This window comes from Protopterus annectens, chromosome 7.part0, assembly GCF_019279795.1.
Source record: "Protopterus annectens isolate FY-2018-M chromosome 7.part0, PAN1.0, whole genome shotgun sequence".
NCBI classification, from domain to species: domain Eukaryota; kingdom Metazoa; phylum Chordata; order Ceratodontiformes; family Protopteridae; genus Protopterus; species Protopterus annectens.
The window spans coordinates 10,697,715-10,719,697 of record NC_056739.1 but is presented as its reverse complement, the minus strand read 5'-3'; the positions used below and the strand labels follow the sequence as shown (position 1 = coordinate 10,719,697).

At 40.1% G+C, this 21,983-nt stretch overlaps 1 protein-coding gene across 1 annotated transcript in view; it reads right to left on the bottom strand.

Annotated features, from left to right (window-relative positions):
- LOC122805770 (sodium-coupled monocarboxylate transporter 1-like) overlaps positions 1–21,983 on the bottom strand; it is a 515,621-nt gene that overhangs the window by 94,152 nt on the left and 399,486 nt on the right. Inside the window, exon 11 of the mRNA XM_044076038.1 lies at positions 2,328–2,414. Within this exon, the coding sequence (XP_043931973.1) occupies positions 2,328–2,414 (87 nt within the window). The remainder of the gene's footprint in view (positions 1–2,327; positions 2,415–21,983) is intronic.

The window sequence follows — 21,983 nt, the reverse complement described above, 5'->3', positions numbered from 1 at the left end:
TAAAAAAATGATCGGGGAAATCAATTGTGTGTCTTGCAAGAGCATTGTTAGAATCATGCTTATTAATTGCATATATGTGTTCATAAATGCGCTGCTTTAACTTCCTTTCGGTTTTACCTATATAAAAAGCAGCGCATTTCTGACACAAAGCCACGTAAACCACGCTATTGGTTTCACAATTAAATTTCCCTCTTACTTTGAACATTTGATTCCTAATCTTAACCAACGAGTCAGTGCATATGAACTTGCATTGTTTACATGCACCACACTTTGAAATTCCAAAGGAAAGGTTATTGTTGTTGTTCATACAACCTTGAGATTTTCCCTCAAGCAAAAATTTCAAATTGTAGCCTCTCCTAAATATGATTTTTGGACCATTACCCAATTTACTACTTAAATAGATATTCTCCGTCAATAAAGCCCAATTTTTACTAAGCAGTCTCCGTATCTCTAAATGATCTATACTAAAGGTGCACAAAAAGCTGGTGCCATGACAACTGTTAGATATACTTGTGTCGTGTGTGGAAATGTCACACGTGTGGTTGTCATCCAAAAAAATCGCCGTTTCCTGACAAAATCGGTGTATACACACCAGCATTTCTCTTTTGCATCACTTCTTTCTTGATGTCCAAAACCAAAAAAGATGGATATCCCCTGTTAATAAACATTTCACATAGATATTCACATTCCGTCATGAAATCATTCAAGTCGAAACCATCCTTGCTGCCCTAACCATCTGCCCTTTGACTACTGCTTTCTTTTGATGGCTAGGGTGGCAGCTGGTGAAATGAAGGAAAGCATTGGAATATGTAGGCTTTCTATAGATGACACTCTTATATCTCATGTTAACAGTGTCCTTAATTAGAAGAATATCCAAATAACTAATACTTGTTTCCTGTAACTCATATGTAAATTCCAGAAAATCAGTTGATCTGAAAATGCTTTCCAAAAATGTTGGAACTTCAGTGGGAGATGACTTCCAAATTAAGAACATGTCATCCTGGTACATAGTGTACCAGGCGACGTTCTTAACAAAATGTTCATTAATGAACAAAAATCTCCTTTCCCAATAGGCCAAAACACAGTTGGCGAAACTACCGCCACAGGGCGATCCCATAGCCACCCCAGATTTCTGCAAGAAAATTTTTCCATTAAACAACATGAAGTTGTTATTTAAAACAACTTCTAAAAGGGCCTCAACCAGGTAAATGGTGTTGTCATCTATCCTCCTATCATACATGAACTCACGGACCCACTTAGTCCCTAAGTCCTGTGGTATCACAGTATATAAATCTTTAATGTCAATGGTTAAAAACCAAAAATGAATATCAAAGGGGATTTTATTGATGTTCTGGAGAAAACTCCAAGAGTCTTTACAAATCTGGGACTCCTTACTAATTAATGGTCTCAAAATGCTGTCAATAAATTTTGCACATGCAAAAGTTATGGAGTCACGACCATCAACAATTGGCCGAAAAGGGGGGTTAGACAGAGATTTGTGGATTTTGGGGATACCAAATAGGACTGGTAACCTAGGCGCTACCATGTTCAAATATTTATACAACTCCATATCAATAACCCTTTCCAAAAATAAGTCTTCTATGGTTCCTCTAATCCTGGCATAAGCTATATTGACCTCATTATTACTTACTACCTCGTAGCAAACAGAATCTAATAATGACAACATTTTTTCAACATAAAGAAAATGATCCATAAAAACAAGGCCACCCCCCTTGTCAGGTTTCATAACCCTAATGTTGCATTCTGCAACATTGTGATAAATTCACGTTGATTTTTAGTAATGTTGACTCTTTTTTTATAAGCTGAAGACTTATTAGCTTCCAGGGCCCTTAAATCATATTCACACATTTTCTCAAATACACGTAATGTTTCGTGTAATGGAGGATTGAAAACACTAGATACCTATATAAGGATAGCAAGAAATGTTGCCATTTTTGTCTGAGGAAGGAGGAGCATTGGTTTCTCCGAAAGCGTTTGCTAATAAAACGGATTTTTTATTACTCAGTTTGGGTTCGTAACTACAAGCTTGCAATTTTGTTTATTAACTCCATAGTCACATAACTGGGGAGAAGACAAAAAAATCACATAATTTTACTGTCAGTTACTTACAGAAACTGCACTAGGAGTGATTTTATCTAGCAAGCACCAATCAGTGAGTTAAAAGCCTGAGTGTTTGTGTCACCCAATTGGAACATTGTCCACTTAAGGCTGATCAACTAGTAGGGCAACACTAACTAAGTTACAATAATGCAATTTGTGTTTATAGTGAAACACTGAACACTAGACAAAAAATAACTTATACTTACAGTAGCATTACTCCATGGTAAAAACATGCCTAAAGAGAAGAGTCCAAGGAAAGGTCCACCAATCATTCCTAAGAGAGACAATGCTGCCTGAAAATGAAAGCAGACATTAAAATTGCCAGTTGGAGAGGCATTAGGAAAGATCATGAAAAATAGCTTATTTTGACATATGCTGCAATACTTTTTCCTTATCTTTAATAGCTCATTTCAAATACAACAACTTGTTTTGGTGTGCTAGCCTAATAGTACCTAAAAAAATTGGAGAATATGGCAAGCCTGAAGATACACAGATACTTGATTCAGAAAAGATAATAATGCTAATATGGCTTCCTTGTAAGGCACATTAAAATGTCTCTCTAAAAGTAATCTTGGGTAAATGTGGACTATGCCACATTCTGTTAATTCTGTTCTAAATTAAAAAAAAGAGAAAAATATATTTTAACTGTTGACTATAAGTCACTAGGGAAGAATGTTCTTGGTTATTCATTTACAACAAGATTACTTAAACAGTGAGATATACGAAAACATGAAGGTATTGTAATGTGTACATCACTGGGCACACACTGAGGTTCCTTTCTGGTATTCAGCAAGCATCCTTATACGGTGATGCATGGTTCTCTGACACAAAGATGTGCTGCACTGCAAAGGGCTGACACTATGACCTTTTTGAATGCTAATGAGGAATTCTAAGAAAAGCAACATATGCTAATTAGCCATGTGCTGTCTCCTTGGATGCATCCCAAGGAAGCCATCAACATGGCCAAGCTTTTCAGGAAAACTTCAAAGTGCCATGCTTGCAGTAACATTACTAGAGGGCCTGGGGGTGGGGGGGCACTGGCATCAATATTACTATGAGTTTCTTGGGTGAAGGAACCACCACATAAAGGGGAGAAATGTACAAACTGCCATACCAGCACCAGCATTACTACGGGTATTGGGGGTGGGAGGATACAGTACCGTACTGGCAACAACATTATTAAGAGCTTCTAGGGTGAGGAAATCACCAGACACAAGACACAAATTAACAAATTACTGTACCAGCACCAGCTTTACTCTAGGGACCAGGGGTGGAGGGATACAATGTTCCAGTATCAGCATTTCTCCGTGACCTGGGGTGGGTGGTATACACTATACACCAGAGAATGCTTTAAGTGCCACAATGGCACCAGTGTTAGAACATGAGTGGGGGGGATAAACCAGATGCCAGGAATTACTCTAGGGCACAGGCCAACATAATGGGGTTGATAGTAGAACCACCAGACACAGTCTGAATGGCTATAATGGTACTAAAAGTAATACAGGCATTGGGGGTTGGGGGAACCACTGGACAACAGGGATAAATATCATAAAGAAACACACTTCATATGGGTGATGGGTGTTAGAAGGAACCACTAAGCCACCAAGGATGACTCTTTAAAGTGCATAATGGCAAAGACAGTGTTAGTGAGATTGGGGGTAGAGGGATACACAAGACACCAGAACCTAATACATAAGTGCTGTAATGGCAATAAAGTATTAAAGGTATGGGAGGAATCATGGGACGGAAGTGACAGATACAGGGATTATGGTGTGTGTGTGTGTGTGTGTGTGTGTGTGTGTGTGTGTGTGTGTGTGTGTGTGTGTGTGTGTGTGTGTGCTCACGAAATGCACACATGTGTGACTGACTGGAGAGGGGGATGCCACTTCCAATATGAGCAGCAGGTCACTACAGCGACATGCAGATCAGCCATAACCTACACATTGTGGTAGTAACTGTGATTCAAGAAACATTCAAATTAGCCAATAATGAGGTCTTACCTCATTACAGCTAACATGTTCCTGAATCAAAAATGGTCATATCATGCTGGCAGGATGAGCTACACCATTCATGCTAGGAATTTCAATGAATTCCCAGGATAGTGTACATATTCCAAGTAAATATGCTGATAGTTATAACTTTAGGCTGCAACCCAACTCTCAGGTTTCATACACTAGAAGGTGTGCATGTCACTTATTCTACCTCTCAGAAATCTGCTGCACTGTGGAGAACCTGATTTTACACACTGTCCAATGGGATTGGAAAACAGGAAGTAATAATAATGTATGATGTTCCAGATCAACAGATGATATAAATTCTACTGCATTTGTTTCTCTTGTACTTGAGCTGTATGTGTCATACGTTGCACCCAGTGCGCTAAGAATCAGGAACAACAGCACTTCTGCCAAAAGCCATCAGTGGCTAGTGGGCATGAGACAAAATAATGTTTGAAAAAATACTTCATTGTCTTTTAACCAAACATTGTTTGCCATAAAGTGCCTGCTTTCTTAAAGAAACGGAATCACATTGTGCTAGCTAAATACAGCTTTACCTTAGGTTCAAAGATGCAACATCCTTGGAGTTTGTATATTTAGTTAGGATTTGGGGGAGGGATGGTGGATACAGCACTCTAAGTAGGGACTGTTTGTGGACTTTGGCCTCTCCCCACACAACTACACTTTACAACTGCGTTCAATTAAAAGGAGTCATTGAAGTCAGTGCTAAAAATCTGACCTTACAATACCTCAGGTACATGCAGGGCATGAAGCTTCTGTCCCTATTACTACAGCTATTTTTGATAATCAGGAAAGTGGGCTGGCCATCAGGTCCTTTTTGTCTGACTCACGTAATGCTAGGTAACATATAGAAGCAATTTCTGAGAAGTTTGCGTATCTCAGCCCCATTCCTACTTCTGTGGACTACTTACCTTCACAGCCTTTAACCTCAGTGATCTGGAATGCCAGTTACCTACTATATCAATGTGCATTTTAATCTGTTTGTGTTGTCACTATTTACTATTTTTGCCATCATAAACTTATTAAAGCATATCCAGGTTATGACTTATGTGGGAAATTGAGAGTTCTTCTTACTTAAGTCCTTTGCAGCCACTCTTGGAACAGTATAGACCATGCATGAGTGCAAAGCTTGCTCTTCTATGAACATTGCATCCTTTACATGCATGGGTGTAAAGCCTGCTCTTTTGTGAACATTGCATCATTTACATGCATGTGTGCAAAGCCTGCTCTTCTCTGAACATTGCATCTTTTAAGTGCATGGGTGCAAAGCCTGCTCTTCTCTGAATATTGCATCTTTTAAGTGCATGGGTGCAAAGCCTGCTCTTCTGTGAATATTGCATCCTTTACGTGTATGGGAGCAAAGCCTGCTCTTCTGTGAATATTGCATCATTTACATGCATGGGTGCAAAGCCTGCTTTTCTGTGAATGTTGCATCCTTTACATCCTTGAGCGTAAAGCCTGCTCTTCTCTGAACATTGCATCCTTTACATGCATGGGTGCAAAGTCTGCTCTTCTGTGAACATTGCATCCATTAGTCATGCACTAACAAATGTTCATCTACATGTGCCCTTCACAGGAAGATGTGGAGCACTTTTATTCAAGACCATGACACTAAAACTTTTCTGAACCTCAAACCTTTTCAGCTAAAGAAAACTGTTGCTAGTAGGTAAGGACTAGTAGCCTATCTTAATCTGCACTGTGTTTGCTCCTCCCTTTTCCTCCTCTTGACTAGTACAGTTTTATGTGTGTCTCAAGCCAGCTTTTGGGAGAGAGAGAATAACTAAGATACACCAGTTTCTGAATGAACCAAAATGCTCTGTATACCCTTCCTGAACAGCCCACTTACTTCCATACCAGCTTCCCTTATTCCTTTGCAGTTCCTTCTCCAGAGCATGCTACTCTTTAGCACTCTAATTCCCAAAAGACATTTGAAAGTGTCTCTTGTTCCTTCTGTACCCCTTATGTGCTTACTTATGTACCTCACAAATTCCATTAACTGAGCCTTGTAAAGGCTCTAAGGCAGACCTTGGTCCCTCTTGGCCCACGTTTAAACAGTTTTTAGTGCTCTTAATCCTTTCTGATATGGGGTTCCTACAACTGCACACAGTACCTAATATGGAGTCACACTAGCTGTTTTTCTTTTTTTACATAGAAAGCATAAGAATAATAGTGTTCCTGTCCCACTTTGTACTGATGGTATCACTACCTGTCCATCTCATGGTCTTTACCCTTCATATTTCATATCAGCTTCTCATGGAATATATACATATGAATACACAAACATGTACACACTGTGTGTGTGTGTGTGTGTGTGTGTGTGTGTGTGTGTGTGTGTTGAACACACACACACACACACACACACACACACACACACACACACACACACACACACACACACACACACACACACACACACAATATTTGTTCTGTTTCTATCGCATTAACCCATTAATCTAATCTCAAGGAAGAAGTCTTAGTGACCTAATCCCAGCTGATCTAGTGATAGTCTGGAGTATATTTTATCAGTTATAACTCAGATGATAAGGACAGTTTATGATTTTGATCACTGGTATTAGTTTTCTTATAGATTTATAAATAATATTACAGTTTGCTCTATAACAGTGTGTTAGATTGTGCAAGTTAGTAGGGCAATCCCTCTGTTTTTTTCTATTTTCCAGTCTACTGTGACCATAGAATGATGTATAACTTCCTTCCACATCCCAAAGACATACTGTAGGTAGATTGGATACTCTAATTTGGCCCTATGTGTGAGTGCGTGCGTGTGTGCCTTCCGTGGAAGGTTGGGTGCCGGGCTGGCAACCCAACATCGTAAAACTCCACTGCCAATCAAGAGCAAACAGGTGATCTGCTGTGGCAACCCAAAACTGGGAAAAGCCAAAAGATGAAGAAGATTTTTTTTTTTTGTTATCTGTGTACTTGAGTGATTTTTGAAGTGGTCAGCTGTGCTTTGGTTCATGACAGTGCAGTGTGTTCGGTATTGCATGTAGTAACTGTTGTGCAGCCATGGCGTTAGTAAGGGAGAAGTAGTACATTTTCCATAGATTTGATTTTTTTGCGTGAATTATTCCTACCCTCTCATTTTAATTGATGCATTAATTACTTTATTGGCGTAAACTGGCTTTTAAATAGGGATTTACATAGTTTCCACAGACATTTATTAGTGTGCTGTCTTTTGGGTGGTTTTCTACAGTACTTCTGATACAACTTTTATTTATTTATTTATTTATTTTAGCTTGTAGTTTGTGATATTTTTGTAGTGCAGAGAGGATTATATTCAGATATGGTAGTTTTACAGTTTATGTTGTTTAGTTAGTTTAATCTTATTTAGCTTAGATAATTAGAAAGCATCCATTTTGCCAGTAATTTACAACAGGTTAGTTGCGGTTGTAGTTTTCTTACTTTTATACCTTTTTTGTTCTGATTTTTCTAAATTTTAGTGGCTTTAACATACAGGGAAAGTTATATTTTGGAGTTCTTGGTATGTAGTTTTATACAAGCTGTGTTTGAATAGAGCTGAACTACTGTGATTGGTTATTTTGTTTGAATGGTTGATAACACACAGCTGGTGAATGATGTATTTAGTGCTTTTCAAGCTGATTTGCTTTCCACTGCTATTCTGTGCTGGTCACTATTTGTGTGGCAGTGTTAAGTGCGTTACAGCTTTTGAATCAGAAAACTATTTGGTGCTTCTGCACTTTTCTTTCTAATTTTTGTAGTACATTGCAGCAGAGAGAATTCCATGCATTGCAAAGAACTATGCTATTAAGGTGAATTTCTTGTCATCTGTGGCTTGAACATATGACAAGTTGATTTTTAACAGAGACCCAATCATAATCCTGCATGTTATCTACTTTTCAAGGTTATGTTTGAGCCCCATACTGCTACACAAACACCATTTATCAATGAAGTGAAATAAATAAACTGGGAACCTCTGACACACCTCTGGTTGGCACACTCACAAACTAAAGCATGGCAGAGTGAATTGCTGAACAGCATTTATAACTGTTGCTTGCTCAGAGGTACACTGTTTCTGATCATTATACTTGTGGCAACATTAAGTTTGTTACAGCTTTTCAAACCTGAAAAACACTTCATGCTCCTGTATTTTTTGCTTTGTAACTGATAATCCATTAGGGCAGCTAAGTCTTTATGTAATACGAATAATTATAATTGTGTTTCTATAGTTATAACCACTATAGTATGTGTTCTTGGAAAAGAGCAAATTACATATAAATTTAATGGAATTCATGGGAACAACACATGCAGAATAATGTCAAGGAGGAGTGAAATTTAAGAGAAGGCAGGAATTGAGCAATTTATGTAATACTGGAGTGAATGAAAATTATTAAAGTATGTACTGCATGGAAAACAGCAAAAGACATGTTAAAAAAAGAAGAAAAAAAAGATTCTCTTAGGGAGAATTACTTGGCATTTATTTCTTGAACACAACTAATTGTTTAAGATCAGGGACTGATCTTTATACATTATACTACATAACAAAATAACATAAGCTTGTGAGACACAGTTCCTTTCTCCAGTGGGAGTGGTAATTAGAAATTAGACTAATTATTTTGTGGTGAACAGGGGACTTCTAAATTGCAGGTTTGCATTAGTGTGTGTGCATGTGTGTGTGTGTGTGTGTGTGTGTGTGTGTGTGTGTGTGTGTGTGTGTGTGTGTGTGTATGTGTGTGTGTGTGTGTGTGTGTGTGTGTGTTTGTGTGTGTGTGTGTGTGTGTGTGTGTGTGTGTGTGTGTGTGTGTGTGTGTGTGTGTGTGTCTCTGTGTGTGTGCATGTGTATCTATATACATATTTGTGCATTTGTGCATGTGCACTACACTCTATGTTGGAGCTGAGTGTTTAGATATGATATCTGCTGTTCACAGGCATACAAATTTCAATAAAAGAACTATGCTCTGTCCCTGTCTCACAATGATTTCTCCATGTAAGTCATCTGAAGTACACACAAATATTGTTGCCAGTACTTCACCCTCAATATGTAGACTTTATCTGGGACTTTTTCTCCCACTGTGCATTACTGCACATTTATTTGCCTCAACTCTCACCTACTGTATGGAGGATTGAACAAAAACAATAAGCCCTCCCTATCTATTTATTAGGTTTGATCACAGGAGTATGTAGTCTGATGCTTGAACCTTTGACACAACAATCCGACCCATTTGGGGAGGACAACATTAATTATAGTAGAAGAGTTATTATACAGAATATCATTACAAATGTAAGCCAAAACAAGAGGCAGAATCAGAAAATGAAATGCAATACAGATAGTCAATAAACAGCAATACAATACATAAACAGAATTTATGAAAGCTACACTAAATATACAAATTGTATGGTTTGAGGAAAAGCCATAATTGTAGATGAATACCAGCTTAATGTTAATTCTATGATGTAAACTACATGTAATTAGCTTATTGAGAGAACAATGTAACCTTTTAGGTGATTCTAATCATTGTCTCTGAAACAAGCAAATTTATGTTCTTGTATAAGGCATTGCTTCAGTTTTTTTAATTTGTAAAGTCTTGTCTGACAAACTTATTTAATGAGGAAATTTATTCCAAGAGGCTGGGGCCACTCTGAAATAAGATTTCTCACAAATAGCCGAAGAGAAGGCAAGTTTGATAAGTTAGATGGATTTATTATTTCCGAGGGAGTAGACAGAATAATTTACTTTCAGTTTGTTTTTAAGCTATGGGCAAAAGCTATCTTTAAATATCTTAAAGGTAAAAGTATTCAGTAAGAAGATAACTCTTGCAGGAATAGGTAGCAACTTTGCTTTTTGAATAATAATTCAGTAATATTTGTTTGCTGGAAAAAGGTTTAGGATCAGTAAAATTTTATTTTCAGTGTTTTGAAGTAATGCGGTATTGTGTCCAGAAAGTGGGGCAAAAACAGACAGTACACATTCAATTTTTGGAATTGATAGATTAACTACTATAGGCTACCTAGCTTCAGGAATACTAGACGGGACACAGTATATGTTAATTTGAGTTGCTGTAGAGGCTTACTTGGTGTATTCATTATGGTTACTGAAGGAGATTTATTCATTCATCTAGAATAATTCGTAGGTGTCTGTTTTTTTAGTAATTGACATGTGGAGCCAAGTGGATCACCATTTGAGAACAGTATAATTTCTAAGTCTGTTAGATGTACTAAAAAGTATTACTGTTGATTTAAGTTGATAGAAAAAGAAGTTATGTACTCACCATAACATTCCATCTGTATTGCTGATTTTTCATCTTTCCTCACATATGGGTCTGGAACTCCGGATCCGATCCAGCAGATCTGACTCAGCCATTAGCAAACTCATGGCAACCAAAAAGCTCTTGGATATCTCTTCTTACTCACAATACATCTCTCCCCATTACCTCAGATCTGGTTTGCTATAATTGCATATATAGAGAAGGGAGACATTTCAGTACTTAACACACTAGAAGATCTTAAAGAAGAACATTTCTGGAGTACAAGGACCATGAATCTAATTGTTTAGAACCTCTCCCATTCAACCAAGAAACCCGTGGAAGGAGGATGGAGGGAGGGCATGTGAGGAGAGATGAAAAAATGACAGTACAGATGGAACATTATGGTGAGTACATAACTTCTTTATCTGATATTGTCAATTTTTATCTCATCCTCACATATGCGACCGAGTCCCCAGCTACCTTTACCCAGGTTGGACTCACAGGAGAATATTCCTCAAAACCATTGTACCAAATGAGGCCCTTCCCCTGGAGACCAGATCTAACTTGTAATGAGTGATAAAGGTATGATGGTTCACCCAAGTGTCTGCTGCGCAAATGTCATCCAGGGAAGCATTCTTCTGAAAAACTGCAGATGTGGCCATAGTCCTGGTAGAATGAGCTGGAATGGATTTGTCAGGCTTCATGCCTTTTGAAGTATAAATAAAGGAAATACAACTAGAAAGCCATTTTGGTAAGGTGACTTTGGAAACTGGTAGACCTTTCCTAGGGCCTGCAAATGCAATAAACAATTGGTTTGTTTTCTGAAACTCTACAGTTCTATGTAAATAGAAGCATAATTGTTTATGAACATCTATCAAATGTTGCACATATTCACCCTTATTAATAAAATTAGGGAAGAAAACTGGCAAATGTATAGTCTGATTAATATTTGCTTGAGAAGCAACTTTGGGCAAGAAAGAGGGGTTGGTATGCAAAGAGACTCTGTCTTTTTGAAAAAACAAATAAGGAGGCTGGGAAGAAAGTGCCTGAATTTCTGATATCTGTCTTGCCGATGTGACAGCCACCAAAAAGAGAGTTTTCTATGAAAGGAAGTTAATATCACAAGGTGCTGCAGGTTCAAAGAGTGGTTGGACAATCAAGCGTAGAACCATATTTAGATCATAAGGAGGAGAGGGATCCTTGTAGGAGGTGGGGTTAACGATATGGTCCCTTTTAAGAAAGCTTTGCAAAGTTTGTGGGAAGTTAAAGATAAGTTCTCTATCTAATTTGAAAATTTGAAATGGCTGCTAACTGGACTTTAATAGTAGATGCCGCAGCTCCATTACTGAAAAGATGAGCCAAGAATTCTAGAATGAAGTGAATGGGAGCTGTGATGGGATCTATATTGTGTTGTTGTGTCCAGATCACAAACCTCATCCATTTGCTCCTATACACTTTTTGAGTGGATGACTTATGGGAAGATATTAGAATGTGACAGACTAGGGCGGAGAGCAAAGATTATATGACAATCAGTAGAATTGGAGGAACCAAGCTGTCAGCTAGAGATTGTGAAGGATGGGATGAAGCATTCCTGTCAGGTGTGATAGTAGGTCTGGAAGGGGTTCCAGAATCCAGGGCTTCTTTAGTAGGTGAGGCTATAGCAAGGGAAACCAGATTTGTCGAGGCCAATACGAGGCAATGAGGATTACTGTACTCTTCAACCTGCTGGCTTTCTGAAGGAATTTGGGAATCAATGGAATGGGGAGAAAGGCATACAACAGTCCAGGATGCCAATTGTGTATTAAAGCATCCCTCGGGGACTGCCCTAGTGGGGGGATTAGAGTGAAGAAGCTGCTGCATTTATTGTTTAGGGGAGAGGCAAAGAGAGCACAGCAAGGCTGGCTCCATGTGTGGAAAATGTTCTCCGCTACACTTTGCTTGAAGGACCACTTGTGAGGCATGAGGATGGCTGTGCTCAACTTGTCTGCTATGACACTGGACCCTCTAGGAATGTGCATTGCTATCAGAAAATGGTTGGATGAGATCACCCATTGCCACACCCTGAGCACTTCTTGACATAGAAGGTAGGATCTGGCCCCTCCTTGTTTGTTTGTTTATGTACCATACTACTGACATGTTGTTTGACTGGATGTCTACCATTCCCAGAGGAAGAACAGTCTGAAACACCTGCAACACTAGAAGCACTGCCCTCATCTCCAGAATGAGCCAGTCATTACCAGTTCAAAGCTTGGTCTCATCAGTGGATCAGGTACATTGGACAGTCTTCCCCAGATAATGCCTCTCCCCACACCATCTGGGAAGCATCCATGGTAACTATAGCCTGCGGTTGAGGGAGAGCAAACGGTTGACCTTGAGTCAGCTGTTCTGAATAAATCCAACACGAGAGATCCTTTTTGCATATGTCCATTATGAGAATCTGATGAGACAGTGGATGATGAAATATTGACCATTGAGAAGCTAGGAGCAATTGTAGAATTTATATATGATACCTGGTGAGAGGGTATAATGCAACTGCTGTGGCCATGGATCCTAATGCTTGTAGAACATGACGTGCTGCCATTTTCTTATATCTGATTAACCTTGAGGTTTCTCTTCTGACTGTTAAAACTCTGGAATGAGTAAGTTTGGCAATCATCTGCTTGCTATCCAACAGTGATCCTATGAACTCTAATGATTGAGTGGTTTCTAGACAAAATTTTTGGTTATATCTAATTCTGAACAAAACTGAAGAACAGAGTCTCTTGCATGAACAAGTAGATGCTTGTTCAGGGCAGATATGACCCAGTTGTCTACATAAGGAAATACCTGGAATCCTTGTCATGTCAGGTGAGCCACATCCACTGCCATACATTTGGTAAACAGTCTGGGGGGGGGGGGTGGTGAGACCAAAGGGCAGTGCTTTGAACTGGTAATAATTGGCTCCCACCCGGAAGCGTAGGAATCTTTTGGAGTGCTGTCTATATTTATGTGCTAGTATTCATCCTGAAGATCTATAGAGCACATCCGATGGCTTGTTCCAGAAACGGAAGTATGGACTGCATGTGACCATTCAGAACTTGCAATGTCAAACTGACTTGTTCAATCTGCTGAGATCCAGAACTGGTCTCATGTCCTCATGTCCCCTTTTTTCTTTTGGAACCAAATAGAACCTTGAGTAAGCTCCTAACCCTTTCTGGTTTGGGGGGACCTCTTGAATGACTCTTTTTTTTCTAGCAGTTTCTGAATCTGAATGACTGCTTGATCCCTTCAACTGGGTGGAACATCTGGAATTTTTCTGATTGGAGGGGGATGTTGGGAAAAGGGAATTTGGTAACCCCTGGATATTATCCTCTGCACTCAAATATCGGTAGTTATCTTTTGCCTGGCTCTCCAGTACAGGGATACTCAACCACCCAATTGCTTCCAGAGGCGAACAATCAGGCCTCCTTTCAGGAGTGCTGGAAAGGCTTCCTAAAGTTAGATTCCTGGGAATTTTGGTTTTGTGTACCTCCTCTGCCTTAAGAGCAACGTCTTCCGTTATTGTTTCCCCCTCTGTTTCTGGGGGAAAACTCACCGCGTGTGTCTTGGTAGGACCCTTAAGATTTTTTTGAACCACATTTTTCCACTGCCTCTCTGACACTTGGATAAGGTCTCTGAGGAGTCAAAAACCGGATGCTCATGGCAGATAGAGTCTTACCTTCTTTCTCTCACTTGGATAGCGTATCTTTGACTCTGGGACCAAAAAGGGACATGCCGTCAAATGGAGCATTGACAAATGAAGACTTAAAAGGTTCCACAAAATCACAAAGGGGCATCCAGGGAACCTGCTGCTCTGCTCGTTCCTTTGGCTGCATGTGCTAAGAGACTCATGGATGAGCTGGCTACTAAATGTAGGGTGGCTAACTGGGAAGGTACTTTCTCTTTAGCTCCCTCAGCTATTGCTCCTTCAAAGGTATCCTTGATCAGATCCCTTTGCAGTCTGGTAAAATGAGTAGGTAATTCAGTGACCATAAGGCAAAGGTTACTGATGAGAAGACACACTTCCCACATTTATTTATCATCCTGGAATCCTTATTAGGCAGATGGATAGTTGAACTCTCCTCAGAGAGTTCCTTCTTGGTTGCTGCCTCCATGTCCATGGCATCTACTGCAACCCCTTTTGCCCAGAAAGCCTTATCTGAGGGAGTGGTGATAATTTTATTTGGTCTCCAGGGAACAGGCTGGACGGAATCTGGGGTCTTCCACACCCACTGTGAGCTCAAACTTATGAGCTCATTGGTGGGCACAGTCACCCAGGGGGTGGATGGGTGGGAAAAAAAGGGAGCCAGGCACACTGACTCCTCAGGCAAAGGATTGCTGGACTGCCAGCCACCCCTCTCCCCAAAGGAAACATCCTCGGTGGTGACCATGGGGTTCCTTCACCCTCACTGATGCCAGTGGCTTCAGTGGCTGACTCCTCTATGGAGTCCAAATTCTTCCTCTTGCATGATCTCTTCCTAGGGACCTCCTCAGTGGGATAATCTGGGGAGGTATCGTAAGGGTTGGGAGGGTGGCCTAATGGTTAAGGTGTTTGCCTTGCAAACACAAGGTGCAGGGTTTGAGTCTCACAAGGGATAATTGGCTAGGTTTAAAATGGCTCGCAGGGGTAGTTAACCTAGTATGAACCTATGAACCTATGAAAGAGTTGGGGGTACCCAGATGGGTGTCCTGGCACCTGTGGTCCCGCAGTCCCTGTGGAATCTGATGATGAAAAGAGGCAGGCAGGGTATCATGTCTGGATAGTGGATCCGAGGGGGCAGGTGATTTCTTAGCTGCAATGGCAGCTATAGCCCTCTCCAAGGCCTCAAAGGCTGACTGCTCCTGAATGGATGAGGATAAACCATGTTTCTGAGTCAGGGTCCCCTCCAGTCCAAAAGACGGCTCACCTGGGGTTGAGGCCAGAGCTGAGCTCACCTTTGTGGAAGCCCCGAGGTGCATCCACCTGCTCTGAAGACCTGGGAGTCGAGCTCATACAAGGTTCATGAGGTTGGCTATGAATTCTAGAACTCTCCGGCTTTGAGAAAGCCAAAGAGCTCTGAGAAAATGCCTGATCCAAAGAAAGGGACATCTTTGGATCAGATGTCAAAGGCACCAGGTGTATCGGATCCGATAGCTCTGAAGCTTACCCTGAAGTCAGAGGAGGCGGAAGAGGGGAGTGGATGGTTTGGAATGGCCTGAAACCTTAAGGGTTGAGGTCAAGGGAGACTTAGTTGTACCCTGCGCCCACAAAATCTTCTAGACCATTCGTTCCACATCTTCTTCAGTTAGGCTTCTGGATGAATGGGAGGACGAGGTGGAGGGGGATGAACCGGGTCATAGGATAGAGAGTACTGAGTCTAGATCCATCAGAGCCACAAGGGCAGGAGACTTAAACCTCGACACGGCTATTAATAGGACGTGCTGGAGGGATAGATTCATCACCCAAAGACTCCCTATGCTGTGGAACAAAATCCCGGTACATGTGAGGCAGAGCACCTCGCTGGCCTTGTTCAAGAGAAATCTTGACCAATGGATGGGAGATCGCAGATATACCCCAGGGATTACCTCAGTGTCACTGCTCGACAGAGGCACAGCAAAATAATGGGTATAGTTCCCCATACTAAAGGGGTGGCGTAAGCCACAAAACGATGGGCTAGGCTTGTAAATGCCCTCGGGCAGATAGCCTAGTATGAACCTATGAACCTATGAACCTATGAACCTTGGTAATTGCAAAATTGGCTTAAAAGGACTGGATGTTGGATCTGACATCAACCGATCCAATCCATCCTTACCAGATAGGATCAGAGCAAAAGAAGTCAGATCCAATATCAGAGCCGAGGTCTGTGATCAGATCCTAGACTCACCAGAGCTTGAAGGTTTTAAAAGTTTTTGGTTTCGGCTCTGAGACATTGGTCAGTGATGAAGAAGGTCTCTTCTTAACTTTGCTCAAGGACATAGAGGACAAAGAAGAAGCTGGGCTTGAATGAGCTGATTTAGTTTTAGAGGCTGAACCTGATTTCCCTTTTACTCCATAAATGTCTTTCCAAAAACTGAAGGCAACATACGCTTAGAATGAGCTTATTTTTACACTCAACTAAAGCTTTGAGATTAAAAGAGTGGTATATAGCACAATCCTGTTGTAAGTGAAGAGGTCCAAGACAGTATACACATAGAGAGTGTGAGTCGCTGACTGGGATTTTATGCCCGCATTTAGAACATTTTTTGAAAATGGATGGTTTGTCTTGTTTCTCCTCCAAACAGAAAAGATGAAGGCAGAGTGATCTCTCAGTCTCACACACGCTCACAGAAAAAGGAAACGGCAGAAAGATTTTTTTTTTTGAACAGAAGGGGAAGAAAAACTACTAACAATAGTAGTTGAAGACTTACCTCAACAGTAAAGGGGGAAAAGGGGAGTAACTTGAAAAAAAAAAAAACAGTTGCTGTTAGTGGTGGGAAAGAAGGAGATAAAGGAAGTAACGCAAATAAAAGCAGAGTTACTTTAGAGAAAAGGGTTCTAAACTACAAGATAAAGGGAGAAAAAGAGAAATTACAAATACAAAATGATAAATTACAGATTGTTAGAGGAAAATATATAGAAAAATACAACCTGAAACCAACAGCTTGTTGATTGGACCATGGCTTTGCAAAGCGGCAAACAAGATCTGAGGTAATGGGGGAGATGCATCATGGGTAAGGGAAGGTATCCAAGAGCTTTTTTTTTGCCATGAGCTTGATAAAGGCCGAGTCGGATCCAGACCAATATGTGAGGATGAGATGAAAAATTGACAATATCAGATCGTTTGTTGTGTGGAAGCCAGTTCAAGATAGATGCAAAATTATTTTGTAATAGAAAGACAATTTGACTTAGGGATTTATGGGTTCAAGTAAGAACTAAATTATCAGTGTGCATGATAATATTTAAGTGGGAGAAATTCAGAATGTAAAGTATCTTTGTGTAAAGAGAACTGCAATTACCTAATACAGTAAGTATTTGGGGAACTCCAGTGATAAGGTTCCTAATTTGATTGATGTGATATGAAATAATTACTTTAAAGTTTCTCTTGGATAAGTAACTTTTAAACCAAGTCACTATTTCATGTGAGAATTCATACTAGAAGACTCAGGGACAAAACCAAACTAAAAAATAGTAATGACAAAGGTTCAGAATCATTCTGCCTAAACTTGGGGAAAGAATATAACAAGGTTCCAAGAAAGCTGTTTTGGGCAGATCTGCAATAGTTCCAGGTTCTGGCTATGTACAAATACCCGCTGAAATAAGTGTGAACAGTGTTTGGACTCACAGATGGAATTCCAGGACAGTAGGTGTACTACAGGTTCCAGCTCTGAGACCATTGCTGTTCATACTGCTGGTGGACTTTATTAGTAAACAGGTCAGAGAACACAGGTCAACAAAGCTGCTTTGTATGTAGATTGTGTGGCATTATAAGCAGGCTCTGCACAAGAAAGTCAGGTTTGCATTCCATTCCCCTATCTTTAGCTGAAGGCACATGGGAAGAAACTGAGTAAAGTTGTCATGACAACAAACCGGGTAAATCAGAACAAAGTGTAAACTGAGACAGAGAAAGAAAATAGTGGGACACGGTACCACTTCATGAATCTGGGAAGGGGGTTCAGGAGAAGGAAAATACGAATGAGGAGGTCAAAGCTAGATGGCGCTGCAGCCAACTGGCAGAGTGTGTCAGGGGAATGTGTGACACATGAATGCTAAAGATGCTGAAAGATAGGTGTATACAACAGTGCTGTACCCAGTATTGCACTACAGTACACAAACCTGGTCAGGGAAGGCAGAGCAGTTGAAGAAGCTGGAGGTGATGGAGATGAAGTGTCCGAGACGGGTGGTAGGATGCACACTGTGGGACAAAGGAAAAAACTGAGGTCAACAGAACAGATGTCAAAGTCAAAGAAAACATAATACAGTGGTTCAAACACATGTGCAGGAAAATAGAAGGCAGTCTGGAGGAGACGATTTGGGAGAGATGGAAAGAGGAAATGAGGGCATCCAGCAAAGAGGTGGATGGATTGTATGAGAGAACACCTGCAACAGTCAGGCATGACCAGTGAAGAAGGTAGCAAAGAATCAAGAAATATGGCAGCAGTTCATGTGACACTCCAACCATATGAAGAAAATAGTCAAATGGGGCTGATGATAGTGAAAGATCCAAAATCAGGGGCAGATTTTAAATGATTCACATGGTTATGAAGCTGCTAAAATAAGATGTTTTGCATCAGCATGCCTTTATTTCTGTTCCAACAGCATTTTCCAGCAGCTTGAACTGAACAAATGTCAGTATGTTGTTACTTCCGTCTAACAACAGCCTCCACCCAAGTGCAACAGTTACAAAATATCCATGTTGTTTTTGATACTTAGTCTGATTGTGATAAAAAAAACAAGCTTTTCAAACTCTTAGTGCAAGAGTAAAGGACAACGCCCCCCTCCACACCAAAAAAATAAAAAAATTATTACTGGTCCAAAATCAGGGACAGATTGGCTCTACACTTTAAGTTGCTAGGATAATATTTTTTTTCATCAACATGCATTTTCTGAGCCCACAACAGTGTTTTTCCAACTTGTTTCACAAACCTACACACTAGTCCTGAAAAGCCTGCTTAATCTGAATAAATGAAGTGGTTAAGTTTCTTTCATCTAGAAACAAACCCCACTTTGACCCAGCAGTTATAGCCACTTAGCTCATGTGATTGTAATAAGAAAAATTCTCAGTCTCAACACAAGAATCAGGAACAAATACAAAAACATAAATAAATAAATAACGAGGGACAGATTGTAAATATTTTGAAAGTTGTTCCGTGGATAACAGTTTTTGTATTAACATATGTTTTCTGAAGGCTATGAGGTCTAAAATGGAAATGCTTTATATCATTTAGCGTTATACCTACAATTGTCAGGTAGAGTCAGCCACTGTTACAGACAGTTCAAACTGCAAAGGTGGAAGACACTGAGCATGTATAAATCTTTAAAGCAAACATTAATAATAAACAAAACCACATCACTTAACTACTTTTCCCCACTTCACCCTCCCATTAGTAAATCGGCACACCAAGGCCTGAGATACTGAATGTATTATTTAGAACTTCCTGATCTTCACAACATTCATTGTCACTCATCATTGGTTTGTTGGAAGGCAGTAAAGTCTGGTGATCCAATCACCTGCCATAGAGGCTGTGTGTAGGCGATGCATATTTATTCACTCTTTTTTCCAGAGTACTCATTAATTATGTTCACTTAAGTCCAGACCATTAGAAGTGGAAGAGCGAATTTGATGTACTGCCAAACTGAATTAAAATATGGAAACTGGAGATGCAACCAATATAATTTTTTCAGATAATTGGAAAAAAAAGACAGATACTAAGTGACAGGCTAAAGGTTCATAGGTGTGTACTAGGCTAACAACCAATGGAGCCTTTTTAAGCCAAGCCATGCATCCCAAATCTCTGATAAAGTTCTGGTATCCTTGATAAGTTTAAGCAGGGGCTTGTGAGATGAACCATTTATAGGTTTCCTGTATCCCTTAGAGACATAGGTGCCAAACCAGGGATATATTTCCTATTCCCCATCTAAATGTCCAAGTTGCACTTGAATTGGGTTAGGGAGAAACTCTGCTTCCCATGGATGGGGAGCCTATTCCAGAGAAGGGGTAGTCTCTGGAATACATACATGTCTGTCCAGCAGATCCTATTTATAACAAAGGTAAGGTTTAAGTCTGTAGAATGGGTATTTCTGGTGCTGTCTGTTTTGCAAGTATGCAGGAGAACTATCAGAGTGGAGTCTGATGATAACTTGTACGATAAGCATAGATCTCCCCTCAACAGCCTGTAGGAAACACAATACAGGAATAGGGATTTGAGGTGGTCTGCATAACACGTGTTACTTATGCCTTATATTCTTTTAGTGAGGAACCCCTGTGGACATTTCAGTTGTTGGATGTGCCTGATTAGGTACATACTGAAGGGTCACTGTACTCAATGATAGGTTTGATGAATGCTGAATACAGTGAAACAATGACCTGCTTGGACCTAGATGCCATACCTTAGTTTATAAGTTGCACGACATAGAATGATTTCCTCACTACCATAGACACATGATTACTGGCTGATTCTTAAGGGTGTGCTGTCAATATGATAATCACCATGTTTGTTGAGTTCTCAGAGGATACTGATATGCATTTCTTGGCATTTAGTGTTAGTCCAGGGCTCTGACACCAGTTATTATTTTGTGTCAGCCCTTCATGGAGAACATTTCTGTCAGGGGGATTCTATGACTGCTCCTAATTTGCAATCATCTGCACATTTGGCCAGCCAGAGACCCTTGATGCTGGCCTTGACTTCAAAGGCATAGATACCAAAAAGCAGCTGTCCCAAGACCGATCCTTGTGGGAAGCCGCTGGTGACTGGGCTCTTTGTAGATGTGGACTCCCCAATTTTACATTCATGTGGCTCTAATTGATCAGTATGGGGAGTGTCTGTGACAAAAATGAATGTGTGTGTGTGTGTGTGTGTGTGTGTGTGTGTGTGTGTGTGTGTGTGTGTGTGTGTGTGTGTGTGTGTCTGTGTGAGAGGGGTTGCAGTATATCTAAAATTAAGTTAGCAATAATCCTTTTCACTTTCTGTTACAGTCAAACATCAACATCAGTTGTTGGATGTGCCTGTCAATGGTTATCTCGGCAGGATGTGTATGATAGCAAATGATCATTGTCAGAGTGTTACATCAAGTAATGTAGCCATCTAACAGCGCTTGGTCTTCTGGTTGAATTTTTGGCTGTAATTCCTTTTATGTGGAGTGTTAAAGTATTCCAGCTCTGTGTGGGTTTTATCCATGTGCTTTGGTTTCTTCTTTGAGACCATCTACTGTATAATATATGCCATTGGTCATTTAAATGTTTACTTTCATGCCAATGTAACACCACATGGAGTACACAAAAAGTAACTATCCCTTTTTGGAAGGGCAGGAAAGCAGGCACTATTCCTAGACAGGATTTATATATCCTTGGAGTTGCCTTCTCAGTTTATTGGGGAACTGCTATTTTGTTAGCTTTGAACCTTAAGTTTACATGCAGCTTATTTTTCTTTGAAAGAAAAAATAAGACTAATTTTCTTCCCTTACTTTTGAATTTTTTCCCTTCCTGCAGCTGACCATCAGGGAATTCCAGTGCAGCTCCTCATTTGCCAGTTCTACTAATCCCACCTGCCCTCCCTGGACATAATCCAGTAAAGATCAGGGCAAAAGAGGAGATAATGGTATCCCAGCTCCCCATCATAATGTATGCTGATTCTTTTTTGTTTTATGACTTACCATCCCCAACCTTGATATTTTCAAGGGTTTCTCTCTTCTGTGGACCATGCCTTCCTGCCATATGATTATATTTATATTACTTGAATTTTCAGCTATTAAATTCTGTAGTAATTTGTAGGGCACAGTGGAAAATCTTTTTCCTCTGCAAGAAGCCTTTCCTACAGGGGATAATAGAGGAAAGATGCACACTATATTTATTGGCTATGCTAGAAATTAGTCATTGTGATGGGAATTAATACACATTTAATTTGAACAAAGCAGTTAGTGTGACTAAATGTC